General features: G+C 43.6%; 1 protein-coding gene across 6 annotated transcripts in view; it reads left to right on the forward strand.

The window, feature by feature from the left end:
- Tnrc6b (trinucleotide repeat containing adaptor 6B) overlaps nucleotides 1-27,345 on the forward strand; it is a 209,956-nt gene that overhangs the window by 144,697 nt on the left and 37,914 nt on the right. For 5 of the 6 annotated variants that reach the window (XM_090328774.1, XM_090328771.1, XM_090328772.1 and 2 more), the window contains 9 exons: nucleotides 84-105; nucleotides 10,018-10,359; nucleotides 13,390-15,738; nucleotides 18,326-18,484; nucleotides 21,874-22,049; nucleotides 23,893-23,967; nucleotides 24,736-24,781; nucleotides 25,842-25,978; nucleotides 26,996-27,166. In XM_090328774.1, the coding sequence (XP_090184900.1) occupies nucleotides 84-105; nucleotides 10,018-10,359; nucleotides 13,390-15,738; nucleotides 18,326-18,484; nucleotides 21,874-22,049; nucleotides 23,893-23,967; nucleotides 24,736-24,781; nucleotides 25,842-25,978; nucleotides 26,996-27,166 (3,477 nt within the window). The remainder of the gene's footprint in view (nucleotides 1-83; nucleotides 106-10,017; nucleotides 10,360-13,389; nucleotides 15,739-18,325; nucleotides 18,485-21,873; nucleotides 22,050-23,892; nucleotides 23,968-24,735; nucleotides 24,782-25,841; nucleotides 25,979-26,995; nucleotides 27,167-27,345) is intronic. The other variant, XM_090328776.1, reaches the window with a different exon arrangement.

The following is a 27,345-nucleotide window of genomic DNA, read 5'->3' on the forward strand; positions in this document are numbered from 1 at the left end:
TTACTTGAGTTATCAAAATTAAAGTATTATATTATTGAATTAGAAAGCAAATTTCATTTATTTATATCTTATTTATTTTGCAGGTCACGGAACAAAAAACCAAAGGTAAGAGGGTTTTTTTTCTTTTAAATTTATAAGTACCTTTAGTGCTTAGATCTCAGTGCTGGTGACTCAGCCTCCAGCCCACTGAAAAGAGTGGTGTAGAATCATTAAGGTGGTTGTTGGCAGTCAAAGAACAGTGGTAATGACAAATTACCATTACATACTTGTAATATTGCTAGTTGGCCTTAAATTTTTCAGCAAAAAAATGTACTTTGTTCTAAAGTGAGTCATGATTTTGAACTGAACCTTTTCCAAATCCTTTTGTAGAGCAATAACACAAAACAACAGCTCCTACTTTGAGATGGGCACTGCAGAGTTTGGTTAACTACCAAATCCATAGCATGCATCCTCTGAACATGGAATGTTCAGATGTTTTGGATGTTTGCACAGTCTTCTGAGTTAGAGCTGGAAGAGGCTTTTTAAAATGATAATGTTTTGAATAGAACACTCAGGTTAAGGTTTTGTTTTGTTTTTTTGATCATGTAGTTTAGTCTGTTGATGGTCGCACTTTTGCTTTGTACTCAAAGATTGAGAGAGCTAGGAAGGCTGGGGTGGTAGAGCGCCAACCTTGAGTGAAAAAGCTAAGCAGGAGCCTGAGTTCAAGCCCCAGTAGCAGTGTACACATATATGCACAACATACACAAATTGGTGAGTTAGGAATTAAGAGAGTTCCTGTTGTTGCCCATTAAATATATGGTTTACAATTAGGTATGGGTTGAAACTGTTGGCATGGAGTTGTCAGAATATAGCCCAGACTGCTGCTAACTGTCCCAGTCTGTGGCCCTAAGAGATATATTTCAAAAAGTTCTGCAGGTGACACTAGTATATGAGCTCTGTCACCCTAGGTGAAGAATATCAAATATGGCTGAATTGGAGGTAAGTAGATAAGGATGGTGGAGAGGTAAGACTTGGTAAGAGTCTATGCCTGTAATCCCAGCTACTCAAGGGGTGGGGATCAGGAGAAACGTTAAGAGTGAGTCCTGCTCTTGGGGGGAGGGAAATGAGGACAAAAACACAAGAAGGGGCATCAATGTGTGAGAAGTAATGCACCCACTATCTGGCAAATGTAACTGTAACCCATCTCTACATTACCTTGATAATAAAAAATAAAATGAAAAAAATGTGGCAAGATCGTATCTCAGTAAATGGCTGTCCTAGCTACCCAAGGAGACTGTGAGTTGGAAGATCTGATGTCCAGGCTGGCATTAAGCAAAAATTCAAAACTGTCTCTAAAAAAATTTTTTTAAAAGGGCCGGGAGTTTGGCCTAGTGGTAGAGTGCTTGCCTAGCATGCACGAAGACCTGGGTTCGATTCCTTGGTACCGCATACATAGAAAAAAAGCTGGAAGTGGTGCTGAGGCTCAAGCCCAGGACTGGCAAAATAAATAAATAAATAAATACAAATTTGAAAAAAGAGCTAGAAGTATAGTTCAAATGACAGATCATTTGCCAGGCAAGCATAGGTCTTGAGTTCAAAAGCCTGGACTGCATCCCCCAAAGAAAGGACCTGATGAGAGACCCTCTAATGTGTCCATCCTTCCTTCCTTCCTTCTTTCTGTCCTTCCCTCCCTCCCCTCTTTTTTTTTTTTTTTTGTTGTTGTTGTTGTTATAGTGGTGGTGGTGATGGTGGTCTTGGGACTTAAACTCTGGCCTGGGCACTGTCCCTGAGCTCTTCAGCCCAGGGCTACCACCCTTTGAACCACAGCCCTACTTCTGGTTTTTCTGGTGGTTAATTGAAGATGAGAGTCTCATGGACTTTAGTGCCCAGGCTAGCTTTGAACCGTGATCCTCAGATCTCAGCCTCCTGAGTAGCTAGGATTACAGGCGTGAGCCACTGTGCCTGGCTCTCTATAGACAAAACATCTTACAGTGATGGAAGATGAACAGACAGTGCTAATTTCTTGGGAAATTTTTATTTATGAGAAACAAAATTCTCAGATAACTAAGAGACTACTATAATATATTTCTAGTCAAAAGACTTACCAAAGAAAATGTAGCCTGGGATTCAGTGTAATTATTTTAATTGAGGAAAAATTTTAGGATGTATTTAACAGGAGGATTGCACATTTAGCCACTTCTCAATCTAGAAGTAGGCATTCTTTTGAAAGTATGCTGGTTTGGGTTTCGTTTGATTTTTGTTGTTCTTGCTGCTGCTGCTGTTTAAAATAGTGTCTTCCTCTGTAGCCTAGACTGGCAAGTGGTCTCCACCTGCTATCCTCTTGCTTTCTCCTCTGTACATTGGGATTACAGGCATGTAATATGGCTCTCAAATATCTTTTTTCGATTATGTTGTTTAATCTATAAATTGTACCTTGCCATAGAGAAAAAATGTTATTTATAGTGGTTGTGTCCGTATTTTCTAAACCAACTTAGCAGCTAGGAAAGGGCTTGGGTACTTAACTGTTTATAGGGCTTTTTGATGACTTATAGGGATGACAGCTGAGAAACTTGGTGTTTTCCTGGACGCCCGAGGCTTTGTGGTTACTAGACCTTTGGGGTTGGATTCCGGGGTCTGGCCACATGTTGAATGTTCATGAAGCCAAGTTGGAGCTGTGCTGCCCAGCTGCGTTGCTCTGTCGATCAGTGGCATTGCTGCTAGACAGTGAAACCCATTACGTAGTCTTTCTTTTTAAGAAAAAAGAAAAGAGAAGTTTTTGTTTTTGTTGTGTTGTTTTTGTTTTTGGTACTAGCCTGTTCTTTTTTTTTTTTTTTTTTAGTTATTTTTTAATTAATTAAATTTTTTTGCCAGTCCTGGGCTTGAGCTCAGGGCCTGTGCACTGTCCTTGGGCTTTCTCAAGGCTGGAGCTCTACCACTTGAGCCACAGCACCACTTCTGGCTTTTTCTATGTATATGGTACCCAGGAATCAAACCCAGGGTTTGTGCATGCTAGGCAAGCACTCAACCACTAGGCCAAACTCCCTGCCCCTAGCCTGTTCCTTTGCTGAAGTCTTAAAAGTTGAACTTTACTTTCTACTTACTATCAAATTTTTCTTCAAATCAGGGTTATGCTCCATTTACTGAGATAGAATATACTTCATACTCTCCAAATGCAATTACAAAATAAGGTCCTCTGGACACTGGTGAGTTACACCTATAGTCCTGCCTACTCAGGAAGGTGAGCTGTGAAGTTCAGAGCAGCCCAGGCAGTCAAATTCACGACTCTTACCTCCAATCAACCAAGAAAAAGAAAGGCAATTAGAACTGAAGGCACATTCCAGACCCAGTATCCACACAAAAATAAGTAAGTCAGTTATTCTAATAAAGAATGCTGGGAGCCTGTTTTATCTCTTCTGGGATTTATTAGTTAAACCAAGAGGTAGACAGGAAGTGAAAATAAAAATTATCCTTGACTTGTGTGAAGCCGTAAATGGAGGCCATGCTCACCCTTCTGGGCTTGCTGTCCAGCTTCATGCACAGCTCTTCATATTTGCTGGCTTCTCTTTCTCTTCCCTCAGCAGATATTTTTGGGTCTCATCATTTTCTCCTAAATCATTACCTCCCTAGAAAGCCTCCCCTTAACTCAACTTGGAGACTAACTTTGTCCCTTTCCCTAACAAAACCTATAAGAAAAAGGAAAAGATTGTGTTTGTGCTGAGTCTTGAGCTATGCAGATGACCCAAGTAAGATTTTTCTGTTTTATAGAAGAAGTAAATTCATTCTGTGTTCTTTTCAATTCAGTGACTTTTTTTTTTTTAATGGTGAGTTTTCTAGTGAGGAGAGTAGAGCAGAGATTTTAAGTGGAGTTCCCATGAGGACATAGGCCAAAGCTGGACTATCACTCAGGTGACAGAGGAAAATCACCTCATACAAAAGCTCAAGTCTTCCTTGTGGATATTAGACTTGTGGATATTAGTGAGCTGGGCACTGGTGGTTCACATCTGTAACCCTCACTATTCATGAGGCTGAACTCTGAGGATCATGATTTGAAGCAGCTAAAGGAAGTCCATAAAGGCTCATTTACCTCCAATTAACCACCAGAAGACCAGAAGTTGAGTTGTGGCTCAAAGTGGTAGAGTACTACCCTTGAAAGAAAAATCTCAAGAACCGTGTCCAGACCCTGAGTTTAAGCCCCATGACTGACTGAAATAAAAAAATCAAAAGTTTAAGGAAGGGCCGGGAGTTTGGCCTAGTGGTTAAACTGCTTGCCTAGCATGCATGAAGACCCGGGTTCGATTCCTCGGTACCACATACATAGAAAAAAGCCAGAAGTGGTGCTGAGGCTCAAGTGGTAGAGCTCTAGCCTTGAGAAAGTCCAAGGACAGTGCTCAGGCCCTGAGCTCAAGTCCAGGACTGGCAAAAAAAAAAAAAAGTTTAAGGAATTGATGCAGTAGATCATATCTGAAGATTGAGATATGAAGCTAGTTTGGGCGGATAACTTTCAAAGACTGTCCATCACCACTTAAGCAGCAAAACCCAGAAGTGGAATTTGTGACTCAAGTGGTAGAGTGTCAGCCATGAGCCAGAAAACTTAGCCAGAGTGTGAGGCCTTGATTTCAAGAATTGGTGCCTGGCACAGAACATTTTCTTAGTTAGTAATATCTGTTAGTAGATGTTAAATACAGTTAATATCTGTTTAATAACAGTTTATTTCTGTGAATAGTCATTTTTGTCAGTGAGAGTTATTCTGACCCCAAAGGCTCTAGTGATGAGTAAAAGGAGGGAGGAAATTCCCCCAACTCAGCGAGTCTGTTACATTTTTGGTTACTGTCTTTGAAAGCAACAGTTCGTAATCTTCCCCTGTACTCTGCTGCTACGCATCTGAAGGACACATCTAGGATTATGGACAATTGTGACCCAGCTGGGTCTTCTGAGCTTATCCCAGAGGTATAAACTAGGTTATTTATAAACTACTTGTAGCACCTCTTACACCTGTGGAGATACCAGTATCCTAGTAGGTTCTTGTTCAGAGGTGAAACGGGTCTCTGCTAAGAAACATGAGGAGGTGGAGCTATGGCTCAAGTGGTTGAGTGCCAAGAGAGAGTATGAAGTTCTAAGTTCAAAACTCATCACTGACACCAAAAAAAAAAAAAAAAAAAAAAAGAATGAATGTGGGGAGGTAGACATGTGGTTCAGGAGAAATGAGCACAGGACAGTCCAGATGGAAGGTCATAAGAACTCTTCCCTACTCAGCAGCAGTGCTGATAGGAAGAAAGGAAAGAAGGAAGGAACTGAAGAGAAGCTTTTGGCTCCACTTCGTGGTTGGGTGTGTGTGTGTGTGTGTGTGTGTGTGTGGTGTGTGTGTGTGTGTGTGTGTGTGTGTGTGTGTGTGTGTAGGCACACTGAGAATCTTAATCTACCTGCCTCGGTGCTATCTTGAGCACTAGTTGAGTGAAGACTGCCCTGTGTTAGGTAATAGGATTCAGGGTCTGGGGACAAGTGAGTTTGCGGGGAAGGTGGAGAGGTCTAAACTGAAGACAGTGATGTGGAAAACATTTACAGAGCCATAGTCAAATCCTCAGCAGAAGTTTGTGTTCAAGTGACTTGAGTGTAGAAATAGGGCAGACCCTGTTTCACATAGATTTCTTTTGATGCTGGGGATCCAGCCCAACACCACGTGCATTCTGTCACTGGGCCACACTTAGCTAGGCATGTATCACCACACCCAGCTGAATTTTTTTCATTTTTCATTCCTGGGGTTTTTGAAATGAGGGCCTTGTGCATTCTAGGCACGGACTTGAACTCACGGACTGGGCACTGTCACTGTTCCTGAGCTGCTTTCGCTCAAGACTAGCCCTTTTGAGCCACAGCACAACTTATGGCTTTTTCTATATATGTGGTACGAAGAAATTGAACCCGGGTCTTCACACATACTAAGCAAGCACTCAACCACCAGGCCAGATTTCCAGTCCCCATTCATTGCTTTTTTAATTAGATCTTACTTTTTGCCTAGCTGGCTTTTATCTAGACTATGATTTTGCTATTTATACTTGTCTACATACCTGGAATTACAGGCATACACCAGCTTAACTTTATATGTGTGTGTGTGTGTGTGTGTGTATTTTGGTTCTGGTGCTTGAACTCCTCAGGATCTGGGCTCTGTCCCTGAGATTCTTTTGCTCAAGGCTAGCACTCTATGACTTGAGCCACAGTACTACTTCTGGCTTTATCTGAGTAGTTGATTGCAGATAAGAGTCTTATGTACATGTACACACACACACACACACACACACACACACACACACACACACACGCGCGCGCGCGCGCGAGAGGAGGGGAGAGGGGAGAGAGGAGAGACAGAGAGTCCCATAGGTGCCCACTGCCGTTAGATTAAAGTGACTTAATGGGGAGAATGCTGTTGAGGGCAAAGACAGTGTGTGTTGGGTGTGTTGGAGTGAAGACATGAGTGGCAGGTAAAGAAAAACATCTTTTGTAGGTCTTCTTTGTATTTAAATTTTATCTTAAAAACATTCCTAGATGGGGCCAGGAGTTTGGCCTAGTAGTAGAGTGCTTGCCTAGTGTGCATGAAGACGTGGGTTCCATTTCTCAGTACCACATACATAGAAAAAGCCAGAAGTGGTGCCGTGGCTCAAGTAGCAGAGTGCTAGCATGAGGGAAAAGCTCAAGGTCAGTGCTTAGGCCCTGAGTTCAAGCCCCAGGACTGGCAAAACACCACACACACACACACACACACACACACACACACGTTCCTAGATGATTTTTTTTCCTGTTGGTGTCATGAAGATAATTAGCAGTAGTCAGTAGTCTATATCGGTCTAGTTTGGTTGTTGGGCTTGTTGATCATATACACTCAAGACAGTTTAGAAGTTTACCTGCTCCAGGAATGGCTACAATGATGAGCGCCAGCCAGGCAAACATGAGGCCATCAGTTCAGACTCCCCAGTGTTTCGATATGAAAAACTACCATCTTACTGATGTTTGTCAGAAATAAGAACAATAAGTTCTAAATGAGATAGAAGGATGAGATAAGGATGTAGGAAAGGGAGTCAGTCATTAGAGTATAAATCATTTATTCATGAGGAGAAATCAGAAAAGAAGACTATACAGAATTTTTCCCCATTTTCTTCTCTATGGTACAGAAACCATATTTGAAGCCACAGACTTTTTCTCTGGGAATGAAAAACTATGAGCCAGCAGCTCATCTTTGGAAATATTTGCACCACAACCTACACATCATTGTGATTCAGAATAGGCAGGGCTTGAAAAGTCACACTTTCATCAATGATAATTTCTTTTCTGCTGTCATCTGATAGTTTGAGATAGATGTACACATCCATTCTGATGTCTGAACTTTGAAGTCAGGGTGATCTGATCTGTTGCCTAATAGTTGGTTCCTCTTTGGTAACAGGCAAGAATTTTGGTTGACCTTTTTAAATGCTTAAAGTTCTTGAACTCCTTGAGAACTATAATCAAAGAAATCTAATAAGGATCTATCACACCCTGAAGCAGTTAGCCTGTGACTCACGTATCCTGTGGATTTTCTCTGACTAGGTCTTGGAAATTTGAATGACTAGCCTCCTGAGAGAACACTCTTAGAAGGGAAGTGGCTGAAGCATATGCATTACCACTTTATAGGACCTTATCATTTACAATCTAGGCTATACCTGATATGACGGTGAGAAAATGTCCCAAGGACATTGTGTAGCAGTTTTGCCTAGTACACCATGCCACCAAGTTGCCTTAGTTGAGACAGTGCAGTGTATCTGCAGCTAGAATTTGGACCTCAGTCATTTTAGGCTATTCTTTAGGTTTTCTTTTTTTAGGAAAATTGTGTGGGGACATGAAGCCAACCTAGTTAAATAAAAGTAAGGATTCTGGCTCTTTGAAGGGAAGTCCTACAGAAGTATACCTCCTGAATCCACCCAATCTCTGCCTGCTGCTGCTGCTGCTGCTGCTGTTGCCCAAGGGAAGCACTCTACCTGCCACTTGAACCACAGCTCCACTTCTAGCTGAAATAAGAGTCTCGTGGTCTTTCCTGCTGAGGGTGGCTTCAAACTGCAATCCTCAGATCTCAGCTTCCTGAGTAGCTTAAGATTATAAGCATGAACCTTAGGCACATGGCCCTTTGTCAGCTTTTTCCTTATTCTCATAAAAGGGATAAAATGCCATGGAATCTTCCAGAAGCAAAAAGACTTCATTAATCTTTATTATTATTATTAGTCCATCAGTTGCTATAAGTTCTGAAGAGGGTACTATATTAATTAATAGCAAATAATAACTAATTTATTTTCTTACATCCTTTATTCTGATTATTACATGGATCTTCTCTCTCACACACTCCTTCCTTATTGGGACACCAGGCATGGGTTACCAGAACTTACATTGGATATGTACTTTTTTTTTTTTTGTTTTGCCAGTCCTGGGCTTGGGCTCAGGGCCTGAGCACTGTCCTTGGACTTTCTCAAGGCTAGAGCTCTACCACTTGAGCCTCAGCACCACTTCCGACTTTTGCTATGTATGTGTTACCGAGGAATCGAACCTGGGTCTTCATGCATGCTAGGCAAGCACTCTACCACTAGGCCAAACTCCCGGCCCCGGATATGTACGTTTTACTGCTGGCACTGATCATATTCGTTAGTGTCCAGTGGTAGAGAGATCGGGCCCCCTGCTTTCTGATGATGCATCTCTCTGGTCAGAAAGGAGCCAGTTAAATGATGCTGGCCCAGCATCATTTCAGCAGTCAAAGCAGTCCTGCCACCAGGACTGGCCCCCCTAGGACCCTGAGTAGCAGATTTGGACCTCATAGTATTCTGTAATAGTGTAAGCCTGTATCTGCAAAGCAGATTTTCTTGGGAAGGCGGACAGTCTTGTGCTAGGATGAAGGAAGAAAGTGTGCATTCTAAGAGAATCTTCTCTGCTGGGCTGAGGGTGAAGTCAAATGGTGTGGCATCTTGCAGCTTCATGGTCTCTGTGCACATTTCTATGCTATTTACCATTTTTTAAATGAAAGTAATATTCAGAGTATTTCAATTTAATGGAAAAGGTATCCAATTATGAGATTTTTAAAAATATTTTTATTGTAATTAATAAAAGGGTTACATGATATTTGCCAGATAGAAGGTGCATTAATTCACATACATGGATACCCTTTCACATGTCTTGGTCCCCATTACCCTCCTCCCCACCCCCCATCTTGGTCAATTATGAGATTTTTGAGCATGGTATTGCATGATTGCAATTCCAGTTACTAGGGAGGCAGAGCTTGAAACCAGTATGGGAAAATTTTATGAGACTCCCCCCCATCTCAAGAACAAAAGAACTAGGGACATGACTCAAGTCATAAAGTGCTTAAGGTTTAATCCCTGGTATGGAGGGATAGCGGGAAGGAATGAGGGAAAGAAGGACAAAGGGAGGGAGAAAAGAAGGAAAGAAAGGGAGAAAGAAGAAAGGCCTTTGGGAAAACCTTGAAAGATTTATGATTTTTCTAATAGTTCAAAAAGACCAAGCAAGCCTTTGAGTTCAGGTATCTATAGGAAGTAAAGTCAAATTTTGTGACAGTATGGCCCTGAGAGGTTTTGTAGGGGTCTGCTTTGCCGAGCCTTCAGGGAACTATTCTGAGTGCAGTTCCTGCATATCCTTGAAGAGAGGGTTCTGTATAAATGGGGCATTTCAGTCTAACTTTGCACAGGTGAAACAAAGGTTAACATTTCAGAACCTGGATGAAGAGAAGGAGCTCCTATAAAGAGGCATGATCCTTCTGAGAACTAATTCTGTTTGTCGACTGGGTTCGTGGCATGTAATTCTACGGTGTTGTCTTTGAACCCTTGTCAGTGCCACCCATCGTCTCCACCTTGCCCTCAGTTAACAGAAAGTTCTGCCTGCAACTTAGAAGACTGTGTGTCCCCAAAAGCCGCGAGGAAGTTTGTCTTGTTAGAATCCATCTTACGTGAGCATTCCTAAAAACCATCTCTAGAAAAATGTCCTTGGTTTCAGAGACTTTTCTACCCTCTCTTGCAGTGCCCGAAGTGACGAAACCAAGTTTAAGCCAACCAGCGGCCGCCAGCCCCATTGGCAGCTCTCCATCGCCGCCAGTCAATGGTGGCAACAATGCCAAAAGGGTGGCCGTGCCCAACGGACAGCCGCCAAGCGCCGCCCGCTACATGCCTCGGGAGGTGCCACCGCGATTCCGTTGCCAGCAGGACCACAAAGTGTTACTAAAACGTGGGCAGCCCCCTCCGCCGTCCTGCATGCTCCTCGGGGGCGGGGCGGGGCCTCCTCCCTGCGCAGCACCTGGAGCAAACCCAAACAACGCACAAGTGACAGGAACGCTGCTGCAGAGCGAGAGCGGGACTGCTCCAGGTAAGGACAGCCCTCAGCCAGAGAGAGCGCTTCGCCTGTGCGTTGCCTGGTGTGAGATCCCCAGCTCTGTCACCTACACAGACTATTGGGATTATTCATAAGATATTCAGAGAGGATCCCGCTGTGCAATGGGTAGTTCCTGGAAACTGAGTAATCTCTCCTCATGGCATGAGCAGCTACTGTGGGTCTTCATGCCTTTTTCTCTGAGCAGCTATAGTTTTATGGACCCCAATCAGGAAACAATGAGGGGGATGTAGGGCTCCAATGAAGGCTTGTTCTGAACCTTCAGATTCTGTGCTTAAGCTTCCAGAATGCTACAGTCAGAGAGAGAACAACTTTTCCATTACAATGTAGAATCATGGGAGATACCATACCATACCATTCTGCTTTTGTTTTGTTCGTGTTAGTCCTGGTATTAGAACTCAGGGTCCCTGAGCTCACTCGCTTTCTCTTTCCCCCCCCAGCCCCCCCCCCCCTTTTTTTTTGCCTGTCTTGGGCTTAAGCTCAGGGCCGGAGGACTGCCCTTGAATTTTTCTCAAGGCTAGAATTCTACCACTTGAGCCTCAGCACCACTTCTGGCTTTTTCTAAGTATGTGGTACCAAGGAATCAAACCCAGGTCTTCGTGCATGCTAGGCAAGCACTCTACCACTAGGCCAAACTCCCGGCCCCCCTCTTTCTTTTTGCTGGTACCAGGGTTTGAACTCAGGACCTGGTGCTTGCTTGACTAGCATTCTACCATCCCCCTACCCCAGCTCTTTGCTGGTTATTTTGAAATGGAATCTCCTGGACTTTATGGATGTAATGGAAACACTACTTGACTTCAAACCACCATTTTCCTGAGTTGCTGGATTGCCGGCATGAACCACTAGTACATACCCTACTGAGTTATTTCTAGGGCCGGGAGCATGGCCTAGTGATAGAGTGTGTGCCTAGCATGCATAAAGCCCTGGACTCGATTCCTCAGTACCATACACACACTGAAAAATTCAGTGCCCAGGCCTGAATTCAAGCCCCAGGGCTGGCCAAAATATATACCAATCAGCTTTCCTGATTTTCAAGCCCCTGAATGTTGAGCTTTGCTATTGATACTGTAATGTGGACAGGAAGTGTTCTAGTTAAAGAGTTTCTTCTTTTCTTTTTTTGCACATCCTGGGGCTTGAACTCAGGGCCTGAGCACTGTCCTTGGAATTTCTCAAGGCTAGAGCTCTACCACTTGAGTCACAGTAGAACTTTCAGCTTTTTCTATGTCTGTAGTACTGAGGAATTGGACATGCTAGATATGCACTCTACTGCTAGGCCTAACTCTCAGCCCAAAAGTTTTAGGGTGGGTTTTTTTTTTTTTTTTTTGGTTTTTTTTTTGTCTTGTCTTGTTTTTGTGGGTCATGGGGCTTGAACTCTGGGCCTGGGCTCTGTCCCTGTGCTCTTCAGCTCAATATTACTGCCCTATCCCTTGAGCCACAGCCCCACTTCCTGTTTTCTAGTCATTAATTGAAGAGTCTCACAGATTGTAGTGCCTAGACTGCCTTTGAACCGAGATCCTCAAATCTCAGCCTCCTGAATAGCTAGGATTAGAAGCGTTTACCACTGCACCTCGATAAAAGTTCTGCGTTTTTAATAGATGGCTAATGACTAAGTCAACCAAAACAAAAAATTTCTCGGTTCCTTTTTTTAAAGTTCATTAACAGATTTCAGCCTGTCTCTTTATATGTTTTCTGAGGTTATATTAAAATTTAGAGCTTGAATTAAGTCAAGCATTTGCAAGGACAGCTTATTAATGGTTTCCACCAATTCATGCTTTGAGTTCTGGGTTTAAACAGTGGATTTCACACACACACACAAATTTGTCACCATCTTGTATGTAAAGTAAGGATGGAGAAAAATCTAGTTTTGACACAGGCTTTGTGTAGAAACATACCATACCCATGAGGCTTCAATGGCTGTCAGACCAAGCCCAGAGTAGACACAGCCCTTCTTTCATGATCCTTGGCGGCCAGTAAGGGGACCACAGAGAGACATGGGTCCAGTGTAAATCAGTCTCATGTCGACACAATTTAGAAAGATGTCATTTTTCTTCCCACCAAATATAGTATTAAGCCATACTTCGCAAATCATTCTTAGAGCAATTGGCGCGGGGCTCCACCTCCATATTTGTGCTAGATAGTGTTTGATCAGATTAAGCTCCTTTGAAAGCAAGTCTGTCTGGTTCTTACATGCTGAGCTTGCTAGGGACCACCTCCCATTCAGCAGAAGTGTACTGAGCAGCATTGCTTGGCCACGGTGTAGAATTGAGACATTCACTGGATGAGGCACGTGAAGAAGCACGTGAACAATGTGAACATAGTGCTGTTGCAGTAGAGAAAATGACTATTGCCAGGGGAAGTTATTTCTAGGTGATGAGCTCAAAAAACAGCTTCACAAAAATGACACTTGAATTAGACCCAAAAGGATTAGTAAATTTCACTGTGTTAATTCAGGATGAAAGAAACACACACACACACACAGAATAGTTGCCATCATGAAATATTGCCAGGGTAAGAAGACACAGTGGTGGAATGTAGACATTTACGTGGAAGGTTGTAGAAGATAACTTCAACTTGAATGTTAGCCAAGATCATGACATATCTTGATCAAAGTGTAGGTCAAGGCTTACATATGACAATATAGAATCCAAAGGACATTTTAGAAAAATTGTTTCAGTTGGGGGTGTTAGGAGCAGATAAGAGACATATCAAGTTTGTAGTGCTATTTTGTCATAAGAGACAAAAAGCATTTTTCTATCAATAGGAATGGCTAGGAGGTAGCTTTGCTAAATGCTGTGGAATTCAACTTAGCAAATAGAACAGTAGACCGGTGAAGAAGAGGTAACCAACAGTTGCGATATAACCCAAGACAAGTGATGGCTAGAGAAGCCAGTGTATGTATGGGGCAGGGACAGGACAGTTTAAGGAAACTGTCCTGATCAGTGTAAGCTCCAGGAATTGAAGGTAATGCTTGAGAAGCCATAATTGATCAGGTGATCTCTTTCTCAGAGTCAACCCTTGGAGGTGCTGCTGCTTCAAATTATGCAAATTCCACTTGGGGTCCGGGAGCCTCCTCCAACAACGGCGCCTCCCCCAACCCAATTCACATCTGGGACAAGGTGATTGTAGACGGGTCTGACATGGAAGAATGGCCTTGTATTGCCAGCAAAGACACTGAATCTTCTTCCGAAAACACCACCGATAACAACAGTGCCTCGAACCCTGGCTCTGAGAAGAGCACTCTGCCAGGAAGTACCACTAGTAACAAAGGCAAAGGGAGCCAGTGCCAGTCTGCAAGTTCTGGGAACGAATGTAATCTTGGGGTTTGGAAATCTGACCCTAAGGCTAAATCTGTTCAATCTTCCAACTCTACTCCAGAGAGCAACAATGGACTAGGAAATTGGAGGAATGTGAGTGGTCAGGATCGAATTGGACCTGGCTCTGGCTTCAGCAACTTTAACCCAAATAGCAACCCATCTGCCTGGCCAGCGCTGGTCCAAGAAGGAACTTCTAGGAAAGGGGCGTTGGAAACAGATACTAGTAATTCCAGTGCACAGGTTAGCACAGTAGGTCAGGCATCCAGGGAACAGCAGTCAAAGATGGAAAATGCGGGTGTTAATTTTGTTGTCTCTGGCAGAGAACAGGCTCAAATTCATAACACTGATGGACCAAAAAACGGAAACACTAACTCCTTGAACTTAAGTTCACCAAACCCCATGGAGAATAAGGGAATGCCCTTCGGAATGGGCTTGGGGAACGCCTCCAGGAGCACTGATGCCCCCTCACAAAGCACTGGAGATCGTAAGACTGGGAGTATTGGATCTTGGGGTGCAGCTAGGGGTCCTTCTGGAACTGACACAGTCTCTGGACAAAGTAATTCTGGAAACAATGGGAACAATGGAAAAGATAGAGAGGACTCCTGGAAAGGAGCTTCAGTTCAGAAATCAAGTGGGTCAAAAAATGACTCTTGGGACAATAATAACAGGTCTACGGGTGGGTCCTGGAACTTTGGCCCTCAGGACTCTAATGACAACAAATGGGGTGAAGGGAACAAAATGACATCTGGGATCTCTCAGGGAGAATGGAAACAGCCGACTGGGTCTGATGAGTTGAAAATTGGAGAATGGAGTGGTCCAAGCCAACCAAATTCTAGCACTGGAGCATGGGACAATCAAAAGGGCCACCCCCTCCCTGAAAACCAAGGCAATGCCCAGGCTCCCTGTTGGGGAAGATCTTCCAGCTCCACAGGAAGTGAAGTTGGAGGACAAAGCACTGGAAGCAACCACAAAGCAGGAAGTAGCGACAGTCACAATTCTGGCCGTCGGTCGTATAGGCCCACACATCCTGATTGCCAGGCTGTCTTGCAGACTCTTTTGAGCCGAACTGATTTGGACCCCAGGGTGCTCTCCAACACTGGCTGGGGCCAAACTCAAATTAAGCAGGACACAGTGTGGGACATTGAAGAGGTGCCAAGGCTTGAGGGAAAATCTGACAAAGGAACTGAGGGGTGGGAGAGCGCTGCCACACAGACCAAGAACTCAGGGGGCTGGGGCGATGCACCCAGCCAAAGCAATCAAATGAAGTCTGGATGGGGGGAGCTCTCAGCCTCTACTGAGTGGAAAGACCCCAAGAACACAGGAGGCTGGAATGACTATAAGAACAACAACTCTTCTAACTGGGGAGGAGGAAGAGCAGATGACAAGACTCCTTCCTCTTGGAATGAGAATTCCAGCAAGGATCAGGGGTGGGGAGGAGGCCGCCAGCCCAGTCAAGGGTGGACTTCTGGGAAGAACGGTTGGGGCGAGGAAGTTGATCAAGCAAAAAACAACAATTGGGAAAGTACTGCAAATAAGCCTGTGTCTGGGTGGGGTGAAGGAGGGCAGAGTGAAATTGGAACTTGGGGTAATGGGGGGAACGCAAGCCTAGCTTCCAAAGGTGGGTGGGAAGATTGCAAAAGATCCCCGGCATGGAATGAGACAGGCAGGCAGCCCAGTTCCTGGACTAAACAACATCAACCGCAGCAGCCACCGCAGCAGCCACCGCCACCACAACCAGACGCTTCTGGCTCATGGGGAGGGCCGCCCCCACCACCGCCAGGCAGTGTGCGGCCCTCCAATTCCAGCTGGAGCAGCGGACCCCAGCCCACTGCCCCTAAGGATGAAGAACCCAGTGGCTGGGAAGAGCCATCCCCACAGTCAATCAGTCGGAAGATGGACATTGACGATGGCACCTCCGCGTGGGGAGACCCCAACAGCTATAACTACAAGAATGTGAACCTGTGGGACAAGAATTCCCAAGGGGGCCCAGCACCTCGAGAACCAAGCCTGCCCACCCCCATGACCGGAAAATCAGCATCAGGTAAGCGAGGGCTTTTCCTCATAGGTTCTCGTGAGGAAAAAAATATTCCACACCAGGACATTTTTACTGAGGTGTATTTCTTTACCTTCACATTCTTCTCTGATAATGCCCCCTACAGACCTTCACTCTTGCTAAGAAAACCTTTCTGTAAGATGTAAGAATGGCAGTCCCTGTGCTGCCTTTCGGTGGTCTTTCTTGGGAAAAGGAAAAGTTTGTAACACTGTATTCGTCTGCAGAGTTATTTCTCTTTTTTTCTTCTTTATTGTGTGTGTGTGTAAGTGTGTATGTGTATATGTACCTGCACATGTGCACACTGGTCCTAGGACTAGACCTCACTCGGGGTGTTGTCCCTGATCTCTTCATCTGCATAAGGCTAGCACTCTACCACTTGAGCCACAGCTCCACTTCTGACATTTTGGATGGTTTATTGGAGATAAGAGTCTCAAAGACTTTCATGCCCTGGGCTGACTTTGAACTGAAATTCTCAGATCTCAGCCTACTGGGTAGGTAAGATTATATAGGCCAGCTCTAGAATTCTTTTTCCATATTCTATTGGCCTACAGAATTCAAAAGTTCACTTAATGCACGATTCTGTAGGTTTAAAAATGAAGAAGTTCCGTTCTCATTCTCTCGTGGCTCATCCTTGTTTCTCCTCTTCACTCACCAAAGGGAAATGCAGTGTGCTTAGCAAGTGTTTTGCCCCTGAGCTCTAACCCAGCTCTCTGTGTACTGTCCATATTAGCACCTACAATTCTTTTCCTTTTTCTGTGCCAATCCTGGGACTTGAACTCAGGGCCTGGATGCTATAATTGAGCTTTTATGCTCTCTACCATTTGAGGCCACAGCTTTACTTTTGACTTCTTTTTTGTTTGTTTGTTTGTTTGTTTTTGTTTTTTTGTGGGTCATGGGGCTTGAACTAGGTCTGGGTGCTGTCCCTGAGCTCTTCAGCTCAAGGCTACTACCCTACCCTTGAGCCACAGCCCCACTTCCCGTTTTCTAGAGGTTAATTGGAGATAAAGAGACTCGGGTCCTTTTGTGCCCAGGCTGGCTTTGAACCTTGATCCTCAGATCTCAGCCTCCTGAGTAGCTAGGATTATAGGTGTAAGCCACTGCGTCCAGCTTTTGGCTTTTTGATGGTAAAGAGACAAGAGTCTCACAGACTTTGCTCCTTGGATTATCTTCAAATAGTAACCCCCAGATCTTCACCTCTTGAGTAGTTGGGATTATAGGCATGAGTTACCAACAGCCAGTAGTGCTTCAGTTATTTTTTTTTAGATGGGGTCTTGGGCCTTTTTGCCTGGACTAGTCTGAGACTGTGATCCTCCTAAATCTTCCAAGTATTTGGTTTTGTTGGGATGGTGACTTGCTACCTTGGGTGCCATGCTGGCCTTGAACCACATTCCTGCTGATCTCTACTTACCAAATAGTTGGTCTTATAGGCATGAACCACCATGCCTAGCCTAACCTGTCTCCTGATGGTTTGCATTGCTTCCGGTTAACAGCGGTAGAGTAAACATTGAACATGTAAATTAATCTCTTGAGATGATGGTATAATGTCCGGGTAGTAGAGTTACTGGGCCAAAAGTGGTATGCAGGAGACTTTTTTTTTTTTTTTTTGTCCATCATGGTGCTTGGTCTCTGGGCCTGGGTGCTGTCCCTGAGCTCTTCAGCTGAAGGCTACTGCCCTACCTCTGGAGCCACAGCACCACTTTCGGTTTTCTAGGGGTTAATTGGAGACAAGAGTCTCACAGACTTTGGTGCCCAGGCTAGCTTTGAACCTCCATCCTCAGATCTCAGCCTCCTTAGTAACTATGATTACACAGATGTGAGCCAGCTTGAACTCTTTTTTTTTAATGATATCGCCTGATATCCTCCATGAAGGTTGAGTCACTTCTGCCAAGAGAATCCAATACTTGTTTGCATTGCCCTCAGACTCATTGAATGTTAGGTATTTTAACAGATTGTTTTTTGTTTGTTTGTTTTTGCCAGGTCTGGGAATTGTACTCAGGGCCTGAGCACTGTCCTTGAGCTTTATCAAGGCTAGAGCTCTACCACTTCTGGCTTTTTCTTTTCTTTTTTATTTTCCATATATTTTTTTATTGTGATTAATAGAAGGGTTACATTATATTCACCAGATAGAAGTTGCATTACTGCACATGCAGTGATACCCTTTCTCATGTCTTGGTCCCCATTTCCCTCCCCACCTACCTCCCCGCCCGGCTTTTTCTATAAGTATGTGGTACCAAGGAATCGAACTCTGGTCTTTGTGCATGCTGAGCAAGCACTCTACCATTAGGCCAGACTCCCGGCCCCAGATGTTCTTTTTTTTTTTTTTTTTTTTTTTTTTTTTTTTTTGCCAGTCCTGGGCTTGAGCTCAGGGCCTGAGCGCTGTCCTTGGGCTTTCTCAAGGCTAGAGCTCTACCACTTGAGCCTCAGCACCACTTTTGGCTTTTTTCTATGTATGTGGTACCGAGGAATCGAACCCGGGTCTTCATGCATGCTAGGCAAGCACTTTAACCACTAGGCCAAACTCCCGGCCCCCCAGATGTTCTTTAGAACCACTTTATTTTTTCTTTTCTCTTTACAGTCTGGAGCAAAAGCACACCACCTGCTCCAGATAACGGGACCTCAGCCTGGGGTGAGCCAAATGAAAGCAGTCCTGGGTGGGGCGAAATGGACGATGCCGGAGCTTCGACCACAGGCTGGGGAAACACACCTGCCAGCGCTCCCAATGCCATGAAACCCAGTAAGTAGACCACAATTTTATTTCCTTTTTTTTTTTTTTTCTTTTCTGCTAGTCCTGGGCATTGAACTCAGGGCCTGGGCACTGTCCTTAGGCTTTCTCAAGGCTAGAGCTGAACCACTTGAGCCACAGCACCATTTCTGGCTTTTTTTCTATGTTATGTTGTACCGAGGAATTGAGTCTCAGCCCCACTTCTGGTTTTTTTTCTATATATGTGGTACCTAGGAATTGAACCCGGGTCTTTGTGCATGCTAGGCAAGCACTTTATCACTAGGCCAAATTCCTGGTCCCACATTTTTATTTTTAAGGATTCTTCATGAATTAGGCTGTCGGGCATTTTGGTGAAAGCCATTGGGTATTTAAGGTAATCTCAAACGCAGCAAGTATTGGTGCCTTTTCTTTACATGTATTAAGTTTTCAATGAACTTGAACTCTTGGCTTGGGTACTGTCTCTGAGCTCTTCAGCTCAAGGCTAGCGCTCTACCTACTTGAACCACAGCACCACTTTCAATGTTCTGCTGGTTAATTAGAGATAAGAGTCTTACAGACTTTCATGCCTGAACTGGCTTTGAACTGTGATCCTCAGATCTCAGCCTCCTGAGTAGCTAGGATTACAGGTGGGAGTCACTGGTACCTTGCTAAAAGTTTCTTATTAAAAAAAATTAACTGGGCACTGTGGCCCACGCCTATAATCCTAGCTACTCAGGAGGCTGAGATCTGAGGATCGTGGTTCCAAGCCAGCCCAAGCACTAAAGTCTGAGACTCTTACCTCCAATTAGCCATCAGGAACCCACAAGTGGTGGGTAGGGGTGCTAGTGTTGTGCTGAAGAGCTCAGGGACAGTGCCCACGCCCAGAGTTCAAGCCCAACGACCAACAACAACAACAAAAAAATTAGGGCTGGTGATACAGCTGTCTAGTATGGCATGATGGAAGGCCCAGGGATCAATGTTCAGAAGAGAGTGAGGGGAAAGCTAGAAGTGAAGCTGTGGCTCAAGTGGTAGAGTGCCAGCTTTAAGCATAATAACTGAGGGACAGTGCCCAGGCCCTGAGTTCAAGCCCAAGACTGACACATTAGAAGACAAGGGAAAAAAAGAGAAAGAGAATGAATAGTGATGTCCCTTGGGAGCAGAGACTACATTCCTTATCAAAATTAAATTTTGAGCAGATACCAAATATAATTTGTGTATTTTTTTTCTGGTCATGCGGCTTGAACTCTGGGTCTGGGGGGCTGTTCCTGAGCTCTTCAGCTCAAAGCTACCACCCTACCCCTTGATCCATAGCACCATTTCCGGTTTTCTGGTGCTGATAAGAATATCAGGACTTTAATGCTCAGGCCGGCTTTGAACCCAGATCCTCAGATCTCAGCCTCGTGAGTAGTTAGGATTATAGGCGTAAACCACAGCACCTGTCATAATTTGTGTTTTTATTTTTATTTTTTTTATTATTTATTTATTTATTTAGCCAGTCCTGGGTTTGAGCTCAGGGTCTGAGCACTGTCCTTGGACTTTCTCAAGGCTAGAGCTCTACCACTTTCTGGATTTTTCTGGTACCCAGTAATTGAACCCGGGTTTTCGTGCATGCTAGGCAAGCACTCTACCACTAGGCCAAACTCCCGGCCCATAATTTGTGTTTTTAAATCAACAACATTATGGCTTTTTGTTCAAGTACCATGACCAACTAAAAAATAAAAAAAAAGGAACGTCTTGATAAAAGTTTAGTTCTGCTGAGCACCTGTGGCTTGCACCTATAATCACTAGCTACTCAAGTGGCTGAGATCTGAGGATCGCAGTTTGAAACCAGCCTGGGTAAGTAAATTTGAGAGATTCTTACCTCCAATTAACCAGCAAGAAGGTAGAATAAACAAATTCCAGAAATTTGAAGTATGTTTTCTTTTGTCGTAGTGATACTGGTATTTGTTTTTGTCTCTTTCGAGGAGATGCTGAAAAGGAGGGAGGGAGCAAGGGAGGGAGGGAGAACAAATGGAGTCACTATTCAGTGTACACTGTGAAAAATGTCTTAGGTAATTGTAGGCAGGGGTGAGGGAGGGGGAACAAAGGAACAGGTGACATTGTCCATAAAACAAGGTAGACAATTAGTTCTTTATGATAACTTTTAAATGTTCATTGCGTACACATGAAAATTACATACATACATACATACCTAATATAAATGTAGGAAGGTAAAACTATAGGACTAGAGTAAACCATGCTCATTAAGAAGTAATCTGGAGGGCCAGGAGCACAGCCTAGAGTGCTCACCTAGCATGCATGAAGCCCTAGGTTCGATTCTTCGGTACTACATACTCAGAAAAAGCCAGAAGGGGCACTGTGGCTCAAGTGTCCAAGGACAGTGCACAGGCCCTGCGTTCAAGCCCCAGGACTGGCAAAGAAAAAGAAGAAGAAGAACTGCTAATCTGGGCATCGTGGCTCATTTCAGTGTCCTAGCTGCTAGGAGGCTGAGATCTTGAGGGTCGTGGTTGGAGCTAGACTAGGCAGAAAAGTCTGTGAAATGCTCACTTACCTCCAGTTAAGTACTAAAAAGCTGGAAGTAGAGCTGCGGCTCAAGTGGTGGAACACTGTCTTTGAGCAAATAAGTTTAGGGACAGCACCCAGACTCTGAGTTCAACCCCCAGGTCTAACACCAAAAAGCAAAAAAAGCATGAGTTTGTTTTCATTGAAATCTAATTAATTAATTAATGTAATGGGACTTGAACTCTGGGCTTGGGTGCTATCCCTGAGCACTTTAGCTCAAGGCTAGCATTCTGACACTTGCGCCACAGCACCACTCGTGGTTTTCTGCTGGTAAATTGGAGATAAGTCTCACGGACTTTTGTGCCAGGCTGGCTTTGAACCACAATTCTTAGATCTGAGCTTCCTGAGTAGTTAGGATTCCAGACATGAGCCACCAGCCCCTGGCTGAAATCAATCTTTTTTTCCTTCCTTCCTGTCCTAGGGCTTGAGCTCAGGGCCTGAGCACTGTCCTTGGGCTTCTCAAGGCTAGAGCTCTACCACTTGAACCACAGCACCACTTCCAGCTTTTTCTATGTATGTGGTAACGAGGAATGGAACCCTGGTCTTCATGCATGCTAGGAAAGCACTATTTCACTAGGCCAAAATCTCTTACAATTGTGATAAGCTGTCTTCAGTTTTGGAATTTGTGTGCTGAAACTTGGGGAGCTCAGTGTGAGGCAGGACATTCAACCAGAAATGAAAGGATTTTGATTGTGTTGTCCATGGCCTACTCTCTAGAATGAGTGATAGCATTGGCCTCACTGTCTAGATGGAATACATAAAATTATAAAGATACTAAAATGCTGCATCTGGATGGAGATTATTTTTCTGGTTTTTGTTGCATAGTTGTTTTTAAAAGGTTAATTGCTCTTTCCTTAAAGATTCCAAATCTATGCAAGATGGCTGGGGAGAAAGTGATGGGCCGGTCACAGGAACTCGCCATCCCAGCTGGGAGGAGGAGGACGACGGAGGAGTCTGGAACACCGCCGGCTCTCAGGGAAGTGCTTCCTCCCACAACTCAGCAAGCTGGGGACAAGGAGGAAAGAAGCAAATGAAGGTAGCCTGCTTCTGAAATGTTTAAGCTTGCTTACTCGTTCCTAGAAGGGAGTCCTGAGAATTTATGGAATTAATGGAAAGAGTGTGAAGCTAGCGTCTCTGAGATCCTAACTAACTATTCCCTTTGAAACCACAGGCTAGCCTTCAGCAAAAGAAAGTCAAGGACAATGCCCAGGCCCTGAGTTCAAGACCTAGGACTGGCAAAACAAACCTGCTTTTTGGCCAGCACCAGTGGCTCATGTCTAGACACCTAGTCAGTCAGGAGGCAGAGATGTGCTCTTATATTGTCCAGTTGGCTTTTGTCCATTGTATTTGGTCATTTACAAATTAGTAGTGAGTCTAAACTAACTGGGTAAAAAACACTAGTGAATACTGAACTCAGTTTACTTAATTAATTGTTAGCTCCAGGAGCAGATTTTTAAGAGTCTGTGGAATGACATTTGTGAACCTCCCTCCCCCTTTAATAATCCAGTTCCAGGGCCAGTAATTCTGACCTGTTACACTAATGATTTTTATTTATTCTTATTGTCAGCTATAATTTGAACTCTGGCTTGGGTAGCACTTAACCACTGTGAGTCACAGTTCTACTTCTGGTTTTTGAGTGGTTAATTGTAGCTAAGAGTCTACCTGGGCTAGCTTTAAACTATGATCCTCAGGTTTCAGCCTCCTGAGTAGCTAGGATTACAGGCGTGAACCACTGGCTCCCAGCACTGCCTACCCCCAAGTGGTCATAAAATACAGGTCATTTTTAAATGTAGAATTTGGTGCATCTGGTATGTTCACACACACATAATTCATTTTGTGAAACAAACTCTGTAGCTATTAAAGTGTCTTCACTAGGCACTGGTGACTCATACTTGTAACTGTGACTACTTAGGAAATCATTATCTGGAGAATCACAACACAAGGCTAGACCAGAACCCCCCCCCCCCCAAAAAAAAAAAAAAAAGAAACAAAACAGTTTGAGAAACTGTATCTCAAATAATCAGAGGCCCAAGCTGAAAGTGTGGCTCAAATGGTAGAGTACCAACCAAGCAAGGGTAAGGTCTTAAGATAAAACTCCAGTGCCACCAAAACATAAAAGAGGAAGAAAAGAATGACTTCCTTTCCCCTTTGTCTTCATTGAGGACCTTTTTTCACCTTACAACCTGTACCTAAAATGCACGTGCCCTATCACTTTCAAGAATAATAAGATTGATCTGACAGATGTCTCTGCACACAGGTATTTTTACCTGCCTCTAGTTCATTGTCTCCCATACACCAAATCTCCATCTGGTGGTTCCTGCCTTCTTCACAAAAGTGGAAGTGGAGCCAGGAGAGAAACTATCTGCTCTCATTAAAAATTGTAAACCCACCTCCGCTGTACTTGACCCAGGAGCTTGTGTTGATGTCTTCCACCAGGCTCCCTTCTCCTCTGTGGACCAATGGCTTCCATGCTGTGAGGCCAGCAGATGGGGCCCTGCTGTATTAGTCCCTTGTTGTGTCCACATGGGAGTAGTGCCTGTTTTGGCAGGATCCTGTCTAAATAACACACACACACTGATAAGACTTATCTTTCTTTACTAGCCAGCTCCTTCTTCAGTGGAAGTAGTGACAACTGTGGGTTACAAAACCTGGCAGTGGCTTCTTTCCATGTACAAACAAATGTTTTTCTAGTTCAGCACTTGAAGTTGAGTGAAAACATAATTGTTAGCTAGGGCTTACTAATCATGTGACCTAACAGGTAAACCATCAAAGTAACAGAGAAAATAATGCTAAAAAAAAAGGTAACTTTTTGGTCCTACATTTCAGTAGGAGGCTGAGACAAATATGTGGTTCTAAAGTTACATATTTCATTTTTGTAGTGCTCACTAAAAGGAGGAAACAATGATTCATGGATGAATCCTCTTGCCAAACAGTTTTCAAATATGGGATTGCTGGTAAGTTTTATTTTACTTATATGAATAATACATCTCAAATTTGAGGCTTAGTACTAATTTGGAGGCCACTATCATGTATAATAATACAGGGTGTGCAGTCTCTTCTTTTATTCTTAGGACATACACCAGTATTTAAAGGTTCTGACTTGTACAGTTACTATCGCAGGAGGGTAGGGGAAAAAAAAGTCAGACATTTGAAATTTATACTGTATTCCCTAACACTACTGTACTACTTTTCACATAATTTAAAAACAGCAGCATTGTAACTAGGGAAGACTATCTTGAGATTCATTATCTAGGGAAAAGATGGGGAATTTTCAGTTTCCTTACCTCTTGGGAACTCTGTGAAGCACCCCATCTTGGTTGCCAAAAAGCAACTTGAGTTGGCAACATGTTTCAAGACTTGATGACTTGACAAGTCACAAGCAATTGTCATCTTTTGGCTGCCGCTTATGAGATCTGATCCTGGGTCAGCTGGAACTTGAGGATGAGAGTTTTATTTCTCCATGCAGCTGTTGAGCTGTTGCTTTGTCTGCGGATAAACTGAGGCTGGTGGTATGTGAAGATTGGACTTTAGCTGCACCAGCATGAGTTTTAGTCAGACTATGATGGGGAAAATGTTATGATGATCCTCATTCTAGAGTAGAGTTCCTATCAGAGGATCTGGTGCCAGTGGTAGGATGCGCTCTCACATGAATATAGAAAACTCCTTTCCTGACTCAAACGTGTACAATTCAATGCTCTTCTCTCTCTTTTTTTTCCCCCCAGAGTCAAACTGAAGATAATCCAAGCAGCAAAATGGATTTGTCTGTAGGTGTGTATCACTCGGCCATTAGGAGTGGAATGTAGTGAAGCTCGTGGTGGGCTTTGGGATCTCTTGCTTAATTTGAGTTGGGATGATGCAGTTTGACAACAGACAGTTTTTGAATGCTTACTCACTTTCAAGTTTCTATGAAAAAAAAACTCCAGGAAAGACTACAATTGAATGATGTGTTCTAACTAGAAGGGTATAGAGGTCAGTGTTGTTGTGTGCCCTAAAAAACAGTTCAGGTGGTCAGAGAGCTCCTGAGTCTCTGATCTCTAACCTTCCTTGAGCTGTGATCGTAGCAGTATATAGTAGCATATTCACAGAGCCGTGAAGGGGAAGTGAAAATAACCCCTGCACCTGTGAGATTATATCTTGCCTGTCAGACTGTGAACACATTCAGCTGTGTTCAGCTCTTAAAATTTAAATTTTAGGGCAACAACTGCACCATTTATCTAGCAGATGTTAAATAGCAAAAGCTGACAACTTCTCTCACTGAGAATATTTGAATTTTGTGAGCAAGATGTGTTCATCAAACTGTAACCACAGTCTAAATATTTTCTTAGCTAGATGTGTAACAGATTAGTACCTAGGCTTCACAGAGGACAAGCTATAGCAGATATATATGCAGATACATGCTTTGTATTCTCTCTCTTTTTTTTTTTTTTTTTTGGTCAGTCGTAGTGCTTCAACTCTGGGCCTGGGCTCTGTCCCTAACTCTTCAACTCAAGGCTACCACCCTACCCCTTGAACCACAGCACCACTTCGATTTTCTGGTGGTTAATTAGAGATAAGAGTCTCATGGACTTTAGTGCCTGGACTGGCTTTGCACCTCAATCCTCAGATCTCAGCCTCCTGAGTAGCTAGGATTACAGGCGTGAGCCACCTCGCCCAGCTCGCTTTGTGTTGATTCTGTCAAAGGTCCCTGAACCACTGAGGGCCAGAGCTCCAGAGTAGGAGGAGCTTGTGCCGCCCTACCGAGCAGGGTTAGCCATGGCCAGGTCACTGGGATGGATTCATTGACCTTGCGATCATTCGTTGATTGCAGAAATGTTCACTCTACTTTCAGATAAGAAATTTGATGTGGACAAACGAGCAATGAATCTCGGGGATTTTAATGATATCATGAGGAAGGATCGATCTGGGTTCCGTCCACCTAACTCCAAAGACTTGGGAACCACAGACAGTGGGCCTTATTTTGAGAAGGTGAGTTGAATCCTTTGTTTAAGCATTCTTTGTTTTTTGTCTTTTAATTGATTCTGGAAGAAGCACTGAGTTACTGGACTCAGTCAACCAAATACAAACATCACCTGCAGTAGTAATGTGGTGACCTGAAGACAATGTATGTCACAAGGTGATTTGGAGGAGCTAGGACCGGCTGTCTTGAGTATATATCCTGGTGAAGGTCTGAAGCTCTGGAATATTAATGAAGTTTCACAAACAGTGGAACAAAGCATGAAATATTGTAGAAAGTTTTTCCAATTTTTTTTTCTGGTGTTACTACTCAACTACATTATTCAACTCTTATTAGCTACCAATTTGAACTTTGGATTTTATACAAACATTTGTATCTCCTAAGGCTTTGACTTCTAGTTTTTTGTTGCTGTTGTTGTTGTTTGTTTTGTTTTTGAGAGGAGGGAAACCACTTTATCTTTCCCATTTATTAGTACTTTGTCTTTAGTTACAATAATATTTTTTGAATTCTCAACTACCTGATTAAAGTAGGTTATTTTTATGCACTGATTTTGATTTTTACATTTCTAATGAAGATTATTCCTTTGATTCAAAATACCAATTAATACTGTTCCTTGTATTTACAAAACAACTAAAATTTTTAGATTTGACCCCTTTTGATATGATTGATGCTGATCCAGACAACAATATACGTACAACAAGATTGCCTTGGCTTCTGTCTCAGCAGCCACACAGCCAGAGAAATCAGTATTAGATGCATAAAAATAAAGTATCTGGCAATTCTTACCTTAATACAATGGGACTTAATGTGTTACTAACTTAGAGGAAAAGGAAAATCATATCAAAGAGGATGACAGATGGTCTCTGTTGGGCAAAGTATGATTAATTATCAGATCCAAATTCCATCCTCGGTTACTGCTAATACACTGTCACTTTGTTTATTCCAGTGTCTCTCTCTTTCCCTTCTTGCATTCTGTTGCTTCACTAACCAACACTCATTGTGATTGGCTAACTCCTACTACCTTTCAGCTGACTTTGCCTTTCTCCAATCAAGATGGGTGCCTTGGGGATGAGGCTCCCTGCTCTCCCTTCTCCCCTTCTCCCAGCTACAAGCTGTCTCCCTCTGGTTCCACACTACCCAACGTCAGCCTTGGAGCAATCGGCACAGGGCTCAACCCCCAAAACTTCGCTGCTAGACAAGTAAGGAGGCCTCTCAAATTTGTAACTGCTTGGCTAGGCCTCGCCTTGGCCCTGGTCTTCAGTTCATTGCATCATTTGTCTGTCTTGGGAAATTTGTTGATTACTGAATGCACAGAATGATATTAAGTGTAGGTTTTAGATCTTTCAGCCCATAGAACCATCTCTTCTCATGTTTCTCA

This window comes from Megascapheus bottae, chromosome 2, assembly GCF_031878675.1.
Source record: "Megascapheus bottae isolate mThoBot1 chromosome 2, mThoBot2.hap1, whole genome shotgun sequence".
Classification (NCBI taxonomy): Eukaryota; Metazoa; Chordata; class Mammalia; order Rodentia; family Geomyidae; genus Megascapheus; species Megascapheus bottae.